This window comes from Panthera uncia, chromosome E1, assembly GCF_023721935.1.
Source record: "Panthera uncia isolate 11264 chromosome E1, Puncia_PCG_1.0, whole genome shotgun sequence".
NCBI classification, from domain to species: domain Eukaryota; kingdom Metazoa; phylum Chordata; class Mammalia; order Carnivora; family Felidae; genus Panthera; species Panthera uncia.
In genome coordinates this window covers 34,306,589-34,319,344 of record NC_064814.1, presented here as the reverse complement: position 1 = coordinate 34,319,344, position 12,756 = coordinate 34,306,589, and the positions used below count along the sequence as shown (strand labels likewise).

The 12,756-nt window shown below is 35.7% G+C and overlaps 1 protein-coding gene across 1 annotated transcript in view; it reads left to right on the top strand.

Annotated features, from left to right (window-relative positions):
- The window catches only part of PPM1D (protein phosphatase, Mg2+/Mn2+ dependent 1D), a 48,309-nt gene extending 35,792 nt beyond the window's left edge, over positions 1-12,517 (top strand). The window contains exons 4-6 of the mRNA XM_049637839.1: positions 1,427-1,617; positions 3,431-3,673; positions 9,802-12,517. Coding sequence (XP_049493796.1) covers positions 1,427-1,617; positions 3,431-3,673; positions 9,802-10,359 — 992 coding nt within the window. The 3' untranslated portion in view covers positions 10,360-12,517. The remainder of the gene's footprint in view (positions 1-1,426; positions 1,618-3,430; positions 3,674-9,801) is intronic.
- The last annotated feature ends 239 nt before the right edge of the window (positions 12,518-12,756 follow it).

Here is a 12,756-nt window from a genome sequence, read left to right as displayed (position 1 = left end):
GGTGAAAGTGCAAAAACCACCTTCTTGTCTGAAAACCTTTTGCTTTTAATTTAGGTCTTTACTCAGAGTACATTTCACTATAAACAAAAGAGTCAGAGATTAATGTTTTCTCCTTTCTACTCTTCCCCCAGTTTTGGGGAGCAAAAGAAAAGTTACATTGTTCCACTTATTTTGCATTATGTATCACAGAAGAATAAATGGTTTCTGTAAAATGTTTTTTCTATCTCACTTGTAAAAATGTTTTTGATGGCCTGAGTCAACTAAAAGTTCTTAAGTTGCACATTTTGAGGTTTGTACTAATACGTCTGAAAGGTAGGAGTTTAGGTATTGTTTCATAGAGAGCTAATCAAGAAGGAGGGTAACTGTATGAGGACTTCTTTTCCTCACTCACTGAAAGGGTGAACTATTAATCTCCAAAGACTGATCATGTGGTAGTTTAAGAACATAAAAATGCTCATTTTTATTTCTAGAATTTTCTTCCAAGTGACTGACATTTATTCTGTAAGTTTTGACTAGATCCTTTCTTGACCCTACGGGTGAGCAGGGGTTTTCAGATAGCAACTAAGACTCCTAGTTGTTGAGCAAGTTCTGTCTTTTATCTTTTCTTCACACTTGTCTTGGTTAATCTTGGCCCTTGTTCTTCCCTGTCCATTTTAAAAATAAGCTTGTCATTCTACAAAAATTCTTTAGGGGTTTTGCTTGGAATTACATTGACTTTTAAAGCTTTTAAAGCTATTTTTGGGAGAATTAACATCTTTAAAGTATTAAGTCTTCCTTTGAAATAGTTTATTTCTCCATTTATTTAGATAGTCTTTTTAATGTTTTGTAATCTAATTGTATAATTTTGTCCATAAAAGACTTGCACAACTTTTGTTAAATTTATTTCCAGATATTTACATTTGGTTAACTTATAAATAAATTGTTTAAATTTATATTTACTATTTCTTACTATTGTCTAGAAATACAGTTCACTTTTATAAACTGGGTTTGTATTTAACAACCTTTCTAAATGTTCCTTTTCTGATAATTTATCTGATTTGGTTTTGATTTCCCATGTAGAAATAAAATTATCTGAAACAAATGGTAGTTTATTTTCTCCTTTCCAGTTTATATATCTGATTTTAATTGTTTAAACTTACTATGCAGGGAGGGACCTTCAGTATAGTGTTAGAAAAGAACTTTTATCATGTTAAGGGAGTTGTCTTTTATTTCTAGTTTGCTTAAGAAGTTGTGTGTGTGTGTGTGTGTGTGTGTGTGTGTGTGTGTGTGTGTGTGTTTTAAATCATGTGTAGACTTTGAATGTTATCAAATACTTTTCTACATCTGTTGAGATGAATATGTAGATTTTCTCCTTTAATCTGTTGACATGATATTACTAGCTTGGAAATAATACTTCTTGCTTCTTACTTCTGCCCCCCACCCCCAGGTGATTTGTGGAGCTATGATTTCTTCAGTGGTGAGTTTGTGGTATCACCTGAACCAGACACAAGTGTCCACACTCTTGACCCCCAAAAGCACAAGTACATTATCTTGGGGAGTGATGGACTTTGGAATATGATCCCACCGCAGGATGCCATCTCAATGTGCCAGGACCAAGAGGAGAAAAAATACTTGATGGTGAGAAGTGACTCAATAATTTGATATTATGACCTGTACATTGTTTTAGTACGTTGGTCAGGAGTCTTGAATATGAACTAAGGATGTTCACTTTGTGTAGATTTTTGCATTTGCCTGGCTCTAGAATTAGTAAAACAGACTTTGCAACTCATCAGGAGAAGGAGACAGGATATAAATAAATGAAACTAGATAACAAAACACACAACCATAGACTTTTATGAATAGCCTTAAGACTTAAGGGCCTATGAAACCTCATTAATTTTTTATTTTTTTTTTTTAAGTTTATTTATTTTGAGAGAGAGAAAGAGAACACGAGAGGCAGAGAGAGGGAGAGAGAGAATCCCAAGCAGGCTTCGTGCTGATAGCACAGAGCCTGACACAGAGCCGGAACCCACTAACCATGAGATCATGAGCTGAGCAGAAACCAAGACTTGGATGCTTAACTGACTGAGCTGCCCAGGTGCCCTTGATTTGATTTTTAGCAATGGATCTATTAGGCTTCCTTTTGGAGGCTACTGTTATATTCCAAATGAGAAATTTTGCAAGCTTGATATAGGGTAACGGTAAAAAACAACAAATCCATATATACACAATAACAAAAGAAATTCATGAGTGGTAGAATTGATAGAATTTGGGTTTTTAAGGAGGTCGAATGTGGTGATGCCCAAATTTTTGACTGGTGATAGCTATTATCAAGAAGAAACACATTATTCTGGGGTAGAAGGGTGATAATTAATTCAGATGTAGGCATGTTGAATTGGAGGTGCTTGTGGTTAATCTAGATAGGTATTTTCATTAGGCAGAAATATTTGAGAGAGAAGCCTCTCAAATACAAATTTGAGTATTAAGAGTTAGGTAAAGCTGTGACAACTTATGAGATCACCTAGTAAGAGTGTATGGTGGAAGAAAATCGTTTTCATTTCTGTTCTTTGAAACTTAGTAATTATTGAATACATGTATTGAATCTGTGTATGATACTAAAAGTTTTATTCCAAGCCACATTTATTTGCATAACATGAGATCATTTGGAGTTTTGGTTTTTTTTTTTACGCTTTCTGTTTGTATGTGGTGATCTCCATACCATAGCCACTTACTGTATTGTTTCTTTTCTCATATCAGTGGCATCATTTTTATGTACAGTTGACCTTTAAACAACATGAGTTTGAACTACGTGTTTTTTGTTTGTTTGTGTTTCTTTGTTTTTTTTTTTTACCATGCCTGATTACCTCATTTGTGAATTATTTATCTGTAATAATTTGATGTTACTTCGCATTTTAGATAACTTCTATATAGCTTTTCCTAATTAAAGTTACAGTGAAGACGTAAGTTTCTTGCTACCAAAAAGAAAAAAACACAGGTGAAATTTAACCACAGGATAAGGCCTTGTTTTATTACTTTAAAAAATTTAGAGCAATACTATTTTAACATAGTTATGGGGACTGTGGATAATGTTTGAAATTTTGGAGATTTAATTTAAGCCATAAGAATACCTCATTTTAAATTTGATAAAACAGGGACGCCTGGGTGGTTCAGTTGGTTGAGCAGCCGACTTCAGCTCAGGTTATGATTTCACAGTTTGTGAGTTCGAGCCGCGTGTCGGGCTCTGTGCTGACAGCTCAGAGCCTGGAGCCTGCTTCGGATTCTGTGTCTCCCTCTCTGTCTGACCATCCCCCACTCACGCTCTGTCTCTCTCTCTCAAAAATAAATAAACATTAAAAAAAACCCACACACACACCTTTAAATTTGATAACAGATATAGTGGCAACTAAATCTGAGTTGTGAACTTTCTTTCTTCTTGTTCTTTTAAATATAGGGTGAGCATGGACAGTCTTGTGCCAAAATGCTTGTGAATCGAGCACTAGGCCGCTGGAGGCAGCGTATGCTTCGAGCAGATAATACTAGTGCTATAGTGATCTGCATTTCTCCAGGAGTGGACAGTCAGGGAAATTTCACCAATGAAGATGAGCTCTATCTGAACCTGACGGATAGTCCTTCCTATAATAGTCAAGAAACCTGCGTGATGACTCCTTCTCCATGTTCTACACCACCAGTCAAGGTATGTAATTCTCTTAAATGGTATTTAAGTTGTTTTAATAAATAGAATTTCTTTGGTTGGTGTTGCCTGAAAAGTTTTCAGATTCTTCATAGAAAAGGATTTTGGATTTGAATGAGGTTCAAGAAAGTGATAGATCTTTGTCATGTAACTTATTGTCATTGATTCATCTTCACATCAGTGCTATTCTGAATGCTAGCTATGTGTACAGCACCTAATAGAAAGGTGATGTAGATGTAATAATATTCTAATGATCCTCTTCTAATACTATGAACATTTGTGTAAGCATTTAAAAGTTTGTGAAGTACTTTCATATATATTTCATTTGAACCTCATAACCCAAATAGGTAAATAGTGCAGTTGTTATTCCGTCGTATAGATAATAAGACTGAGAGATTAAACAGTTTGGATTAGATCGTACAGACTCAAGATTGAAGTGGACCTTAGGATATCAGACCTTAGAACTTGTTGTCTGATAACATGGATAAGAAACATTATTCCTCTTCTTACTCATGTTAATATTGAATGAGTTTAAGATAGGCTATGAAACAAATTTAAGTGGTACCATATTTCCTTTTTTTCTGATTTCATCCCAGTATTTTCCTACTAAAAATTAGTAGTATTGATAACTACTTTGTTATACTTGGGCCTTCTGAGAATGTGCTTTTCAGAAGACTGACCATTAAAATAGGAAATACAGTAGAATTTTATGTTATGTATTTGGCATTTTTTTAAGGTATTCAGAGCTACACAGTACAAAAAATTTGATTGATTTTGGTATTGTGATCCTATGCTCAGTACTTGGAAATTTACTTTTAGTGCTTTCTTTTACTTCACATACAGGTGGCAACTTAGTTTTCCTTGCATTGACTCTTCATTTAGAAACTGACAAATTAATATTTTATACTTATATTCTTAGAAGAATTTCTTGTCAAAGCTTTCTTTTCTTTGAAAACTTTTGAATAATAGTGCGGATTGAAACCTTTTAAAATCTCCTTTCTCTTTTTGAGAGTTGTGAAGGAGCTTATGTTCATTTGAGTATTTGTCTATTCCTCAGTTTGAATGTATTCATTACTTTCGTGTTCCCTAATGTATTTATTTGTATTTGAATTACTGACCTTTAGGCAGAATAAAGAAGGAAGCATTAGAATGGAGATAAAGGGTAAGGGGACATAGACTGTGATAGGAATAAATATTATTACTTTTTAAGTTAATTTATTTTGAAAGAGAGAGCGCAAACAAACACGTGACCAAGTGGGGGAGGGGCAGAGAGGGGAAGAGGGAATCCCAGGCCCTCTCTGCACTGTCAGTGTAGAGCCTGATACAGGGCTCCAAGTCATGAACCATGAGATAATGACCTGAGCCAAAGTTGGACATTTACCCAAATGAGCCACCTGGGTGCCCCAAGGAATAAATAAATATTCTTAAAAAAATTTTTTTTCTTTAATGTTTATTTATTTTTGAGAGAAAGAGACAGTGTAAGCAGGGGAGGGGCAGAGAGAGGGAAACAGAGAATCTGAAGCAGGCTCCAGGTGCCGAGCTGTCAGCACAGAGCCCGACATGGGGCTAGAACCCACAAACTATGAGATCATAACCTGAGCTGAAGTCGGATGCTCAACTGACTGAGCCACCCAGGCATCCAAAATAAATACTCTCTTTTTTTAAATTTATTAATTTATTTATTGTTTAATTTATATCCAAGTTAGCATATAGTGCAACAATGATTTCAGGAGTAGCCCATCCCACCTCCCACAACCCCTCCAACAACCCTCTGTTCTCTATATTTAAGAGTCTCTTATGGGGTGCCTGTGTATACACCATATCTTCTTTATCCATTCATACACACACCATATCTTCTTTATCCATTCATACACACACCATATCTTCTTTATCCATTCATCTGTCGATGGACATTTGGGCTCTTTCCATACTTTGGCTGTTGTCAGTAGTGCTGTTATAAACATCGGGGTGCATGTGCCCCTTCAAAACAGCATACCTGTATCCCTTGGGTAAATATGTAGTAGTGCAATTGCTGGGTTGTAGGGTAGTTCTATTTTAAATTTTTTGAGGAACCTCCATACTGTTTTCCAGAGTGGCTGCATCAGTTTGCATTCCCACCAGCAGTGCAAGAGATTTCTCTGCATCCTTGCCAACATCTGTTGTTGCCTGAGTTGTTAATGTTAGCCATCCTGACAGGTGTGAGGTGGTATCTCATTGTGGTTTTGATTTATATTTCCCTGATGATGAGTGATGTGAGCATTTTTTCATGTGTCAACCATGTGAATGTCTTCTTTGGAGAAGTGTCTATTCATGTCTTTGCCCATCTCTTCACTGCATTGTTTGTTTTTTTGGGTGTTGAGTTTGATAAGTTCTTTATAGATTTTGGATACTAACCCTTTATCTGATATGTCATTTGCAAATATCTTCTCCCATTCCGTCAGTTGCCTTTTAGTTTTGATAATTGTTTCCTTCGCTGTGCAGAAGCTTTTTATTTTGATGAGGTCCCAGTAGTTCATTTTTGCTTTTAATTCCCTTGCCTTTGGAGATGTGTCAAGCAAGAAGTTGCTATGGCCAAGGTCAAAGAGGTTTTGCCTGCTTTCTCCTCAAGGATTTTGGTGGCTTCCTGTCTTACATTTAGGTCTTTCATCCATTTTGAGTTTCTTTTTGTTATATGGTGTAAGAAAGTGATCCAGGTTCATTTTTCTGCATGTCGCTGTCCAGTTTTCCCAGCATCACTTGCTGAAGAGACTGTCTTTATTCCATTGGATATTCTTTCCTGCTTTGTCAAAGATTAGTTGGCCATACATTTGTGGGTCCTTTTTTGGGTTCTCTATTCTGTTCCATTGATCTGAGTGTCTGTTCTTTTGCCAGTACCATACTGTCTTGATGGTTACAGCTTTGTAGTATAGCTTGAAGTCTGGGATTGTGATGCCTCCAGCTTTGGTTTTCTTTTTCAAGATTGCTTTGGCTATTTGGGGTCTTTTCTGGTTCCATACAATTTTTAGGATTGTTTGTTCTAGCTCTGTGAAGAATGCTGGTGTTGGGATTTTGATAGGGATTGCCAGAATAAATATTCTTAATATTGATTTCACATAAAAATTATTGCAGCCTGCTGATTGGCATTAGTAAAAATTGTACATATGTTTCAAAAATTATTTCTAGAATTTTAGAAATGATCTAGAGATATAAGGATCTAGGAAAATAATGATTCTAACGAAATAATGATCTAATACTAAAATAAAGATAAGGAGATTTATGTATACACTAACTTATATTTAGGCATAGTTACTTGTTAACCAATTGGCCCCACCCAAATAGAGGAAAATATTTGGAGCCATTCAGAATAATTAGTGTTGTTGGCTCTGACCTAACAAGTAAGTAAAGGCAAATTTCTTCCCAAGAAATTATGTTTTATCTTAATTGGCAACCATAAGTACATTGTCTCTGATTTATTTCCTTGTTAAAATAATCCCATGTTTAGTAGCATCTAGATAAATATAATGACATTTTGGTCAATTTGGTTTTTAAGACTTTCCCACATTTAAATTTAAGTCCCAAAACAGATGAACATAAGGAAAGGGAAGCAAAAATAATATAAAAACAGGGAGGGGGACAAAATGTAAGAGACTCTTAAATATAGAGAACAAGCTGAGGATTGCTGGAGGGATTATGGGGGGGTGGGGTAAATGGGCAAGGGACATTAAGGAAGACATTTGTTGGGATGAGCACTGGATTCTACTTCCGAAATCATTATTGCACCACGTGCTAACTAACTTATATGTAAATTAAAAATAAGGAAATAAAACAGACTGTCCAACATTTGGACTAGGCATTTGAGTGTAGGTTTATCTATCTATAGACATGTGAATTTGGGTATGGATTCTAAGGTATACCACTAGTTATATCTTTGTTTTGGAATAGATATGGTAGAAATACTTTGTTTAAGTGATATATTACTCTGGCACACGTTTCTTTCTCCATCCTTTCTTTAGGGCAAAACTAAATTTACCTTTTTTTTTTTTTTTTTTAAATAAGCCAAGAGCTATAGGAAGGAGGAATAGGGAAGGGAGTTGTTTCAGAAAATTAACATTTGGTTTCAGTTGAGTTCTCCACACAATTTTCAATTAGTTGTTTAATATTGTTGGATTGTAAGGTAGATGGAGCGAGGAAGTTGATCTCTGAAGTAGTGAAACTTGTAAAGTATGTATTTTTAGGAGGTAATCTCAATATCACATACGTTTTATGAATATGTAAAAAGGTCTAGTAAAACAACTAATTAATCTGGGATGAGTGTGAGAACTCTAAGCAGTTGCCTGTGCTGACAGATGCAACGTATTCCCACAGAATGCCAATAAAAAGAGAATAAAAAGGAAAAGTTCAAGGAGAAAGTGGGGGAAGAAAAGCCAGCACTCCTGTAGTGTCAGAATAATAATCTGTGAATTTAAAAAGACCCAGCACACCAGAAATTACAGTAAATTGTGTTAAAATGTGTAACGTTGTTTTACAAACTGGAGCAGTATATTCTATTCCTATCAATGGCTTGACTATTACCTTCTTTCTTAGGCCTAAATTAGTGATGTGATTGTTTGGTTAGTAGGAATCCTTCTGTCTGCCTTGTCTTGTTGTAAATCCTTTTTCCGTATTAAAAGCAGGACAAACTCGAGGTCAATAATTTCTTATGAGTAGATACAGTTTTCTGTGATTATCCAGAACATGCTTGTGACCACAGTAGGCATTGGAATCAACTAATGCAGAAGGATAAACTCACCTACAACTCTTGTTGATATTATTGAAAGTCATATGTAAATATCCTGGAATGAAGACTGTTCCGTTGTCCTTTCTTGACAGTGGCACTTGGAAATAAGATTGCTGCCCAACATCTAGTCAGTGTTAAAACAGATAAGAACTGGGCTTTCAATAAACTATGCAATATAAAATAAATGAACCAATGACTGCAGAAGGAAAGAGTATTTTCTTAGTTAAAACAACAACGATAAAAACAGCAGCAGTCTAATTGAGGCAGTACCAAATTAGGAACTAGGGTTTCTCATCTCCAGTCTCCATTTGACCTAAAGTCATTATATTTTGATTTGGTTTGATTGAAATGCTTTCAGATGGCTTAAATTTCCCTTTTCTTTTTAATTCTAGAAACATAAAACATTCTTTTTAGAAGTATACTTTTATATAGCACTTTCTGAAAGGTGTTTATTTCTAAGGGATTTTATATCAGGAAAATAATATGTTTTCATTTACCCTTCTATAAAAGGGTTTATACTTCAGAATATGTTAATATTTTAATAAACTTGATTTGATTTAAAAGAGGTAATGATTTGAGGGAAATGTTACATACCTGAAGGTGCCATAATATTTATGCTTAAATTCCATTTTTGAGAAACTATTAAGACAAGGATTTAAAATTTTTTTTTAATGTTTATTTTTGAGAGAGAGAGAGAGAGACAGAGCACGAGTAGAGGAGGGGCAGAGAGAGGGAGACACAGAATCTGAAGCAGGCTCCAGGCTCTGAGCTGTCAACACAGAGCCTGATGCAGAGCTTGAACCCACGAACTGTGAGATCGTGACCTGAGCTGAAGTTGGACACTCTACCGACTGAGCCACCCAGGTGCCCCAAGGATTTTATAAAATATTAGTGGTGTGGAAGATTTGGGTTTGATAGGAAAAATATCATCTACCAATGGGAAAAATATTCTGAGTGTATGTAGAGCACTATATCTGAAGGAGTAATGCATATCTGAATCACTTGTCAAACTTTTAAAAAACTATCTGAAAGTTTCCATATGATTTTCATTTATTTCTTTGAGAGTTGCCCCATCCATGCTCTGTAGGTTCCCATATGTCCTGCTTTTCTCAAGTCACAGAACAGCCTCTAGTGTTTGGGAAATAGATACAAAGCAACAATATGAGTTTGCATTATGACATTGTTGCTTTAATGTTTCACTTTACATTAGCTATACTACTAAATATTCAGGAATGAGAATATAGAAAAAAATGGGAAAGTAGGAAATAAACCAACCAAATTTGTCACTTACTCTAATGAAACTTCTTCATCTCCCCAATGGTTGAGTTGAATTCTAGAATAAATTATTTATTTGGCTTACTTTCTTGTTTTTCAGTCACTGGAGGAGGACCCATGGCCACGGCTGAACTCTAAGGACCATATACCTGCCCTTGTTCGTAGTAATGCCTTCTCAGAGAATTATTTAGAAGTCCCAACTGAGATAGCTCGAGGCAATGTCCCGGCGGCAGTCATACCCGCAAAAGATCCAGAGCCACTTGAAGAAAATTGCACTAAAGCCCTGACTTTAAGGATACATGATTCTTTGAATAATAGCCTGTCAGTTGGCCTTGCACCTACCAATTCAACAAATACCATCATGGACCAAAAAAATTTAAAGATGTCAACTCCAGGTCAAATGAAAGCCCAAGAAGTTGAAAGAACCCCTCCAGCAAACTTTAAAAGGACATTAGAGGAATCCAACTCTGGTCCTCTTATGAAGAAGCATAGACGAAATTGTTTAAGTAGAAGTAGTGGTGCTCAGCCTGCAAGCCTCCCCACCACCTCACAGCGAAAGAACGCTGTTAAACTTACCATGCGACGCAGACTTAGGGGCCAGAAGAAAATGGGAAATCCTTTACTTCATCAGCACAGAAAAACTGTTTGTGTCTGCTGAAATGTATCTGGAAAATGTTTTTTCCCAAACTTAGGATATAAGAGGGCTTTTTGAAGTTGGTGCAGAACTTGAACGTTTTTTAGGGGGACAAAATAAAAATAGTATACAGTTTCACTTTTTGGAATTTGGCAGTTTTATCCTGGCCTTGTATTGTATTATAAATGTGAATTTTGTAGATGTTAGGGTATAAGTTGCTGTAAAATGTGTGTAAATTTGTATACTCCACACAAACTCAGTCTCTTATTCTGACACAGTAAATGTAACAACAGGGCTAAAATTTAAAAAAAATCAAAAGAATCTATTAGATTTTAGAAATACATTTAAACTTTTAAAAATGCTTATTAAGAAATTTGTATAAGTCACTTGTGATGAAAACTACACAACTTTTTAAAGTAAATTATTAAGCAAACTGGAAAAGTGATGTATTTTCATAGTGACCTGTGTTCCATTTAATGTTTCTTAGAGACAGCTAGTGTCTTTTAAAAATTATTTTTATTTCTAATTTCATAATTCAGAACTAAATTTTTCATAGCAGAAGTGTTGAGCCATGCTTAAAGTAGCTCGGCATTAGTCTTCTTGTCCTAATAAAAAATACTATGCAGTATCTCTTATTTCATTAGCATTTTTGTAAAACATCAATCATCAGATATACTCCTCAAATCTTTGGAGTAGAAGGAGGTGTGTTTGCCTAAAAAGGTGCCCTTCTCAATCATCCCAGACATTCAGTGGCATTATTGGGTCTTAAAGTAGTTACCCTCTTCTCGTGTTTGCATAAAATATGTGAAGTTTTTCTTGCTATTTCAATAACGGATGGTGCTGCTAATTCCCAACATTTCTTAAATTATTTTATATATCAGACAGTTTTCATTGATTATATGGATATATGTTTGTTCATCTAATAAATCAGTGAACTGTTGTTGATGTGCTGGAATTTTGTCGTTGGTTTAATGGTAGATATTAATTTTTTGTTGTGCTCTGATCATGCTTTAGAGGAACATTTTAAAAATACAAGTTTATTTTTGCACTCTTGCCTTTTTTTGATGTTTATTTATTTTGTGAGAGAGAGAGAGAGAGACCAAGAGTGAGCAGGAGAGGGCCAGGGAGAAAGGGAGACACAGAATTTGAAGCAGGCTCCAGGCTCTGAGCTGTCAGCACAGAGCCCGACGTGGTGCTTGAACTCATGAACCGTAGGGTCATGACCTGAGCCGAAGTCAGACGCTTATCTGACTGAGCCATCCAGGTGCCCCCCTCTTTTTTACATGTTTATTTAGCTCTTAACTTTTGTTTTTTTTTAATGTTTATTTATTTTGAAGGAGAGACAGAGCATGAGCAGGGGAGAGGTAGAGAGAGGGGGAGATAGAGTGTGAAGCTGGGCTCCAGGCTCTGAGCTGTCAGCACAGAGCCGGACGCGGGGCTCTAACTCACAAGCCGTGAGATCATGACCTGAGCCCAAGTCAGATGCTTAACCAACTGAGCCACCCAGGCACCCCTTAGCTCTTGACTTTTTAATTTTATTTTAGAATACATTGAAACAGGCTAAATATCCAACAATAGACTATGGTTAAGAATATGGTTAAGTCAGTTATGGCTTGTAACCATTTGATGAAATATTATGTCCCACTTAAAAGTGAGTAGAAGTATACTATACCTAAGAGTATGTCATTTTGGTATGAATTGTTCTCCAATAAGAAAACTTTTTAATTTATTAATTTAGAACAAGATATCTCATTAAGAGATTGAAGAGCTAATTCATGCATTCAACATCCACAATATGCTAGGAACTGCACAACCGGAAGCATACCAGTTTTCAATAACAGGATTGAGAACCAGTGGTCCAGGTAAAACAGTAATTGTGGTTCTTAAGAAGGATTTTTAGTTACTGAAGAGTTTGCTTTTCCAATCTTTCTGAGACAGAGACCTAGCAACTAATAGACACTTTAGAAGTCAATTTATTGTGAAGGGTTATTCCATCTTTTATTTATTTTTTTTTGGGGGGGGGGGTTCCATCTTTTAGACCTGTGATACCATCTTAGCTGCACCAACTAGAAATTGAACCAATCTGAATGTATATTAAAGAAAATTCATTTAACTGCTTTTACTTTTTTTGCCAGTGATTGTAAATGTATCTACATGAAATTAAAATTTTCACTTGATTAGAGTAATGCATTATTGAATCTTGATTTTTCAAATCAGTTTTTTTTATGTTTATTTATTTGTGAGAGCGAGCGTGTGAGCGGGGAAAGAGAGAGGCAGACACAATCTGAAGCAGACTGCAGACTCTAAGCTGTCAGCACAGAGCCCAGTGTGAGGCTTGAACTCACAAACTGCGAGATCATGACCTGAGCCAAAGTCGGACTCTTAACCGACTGAGCCACCCAGGTGCCCCTCAGATAAGTT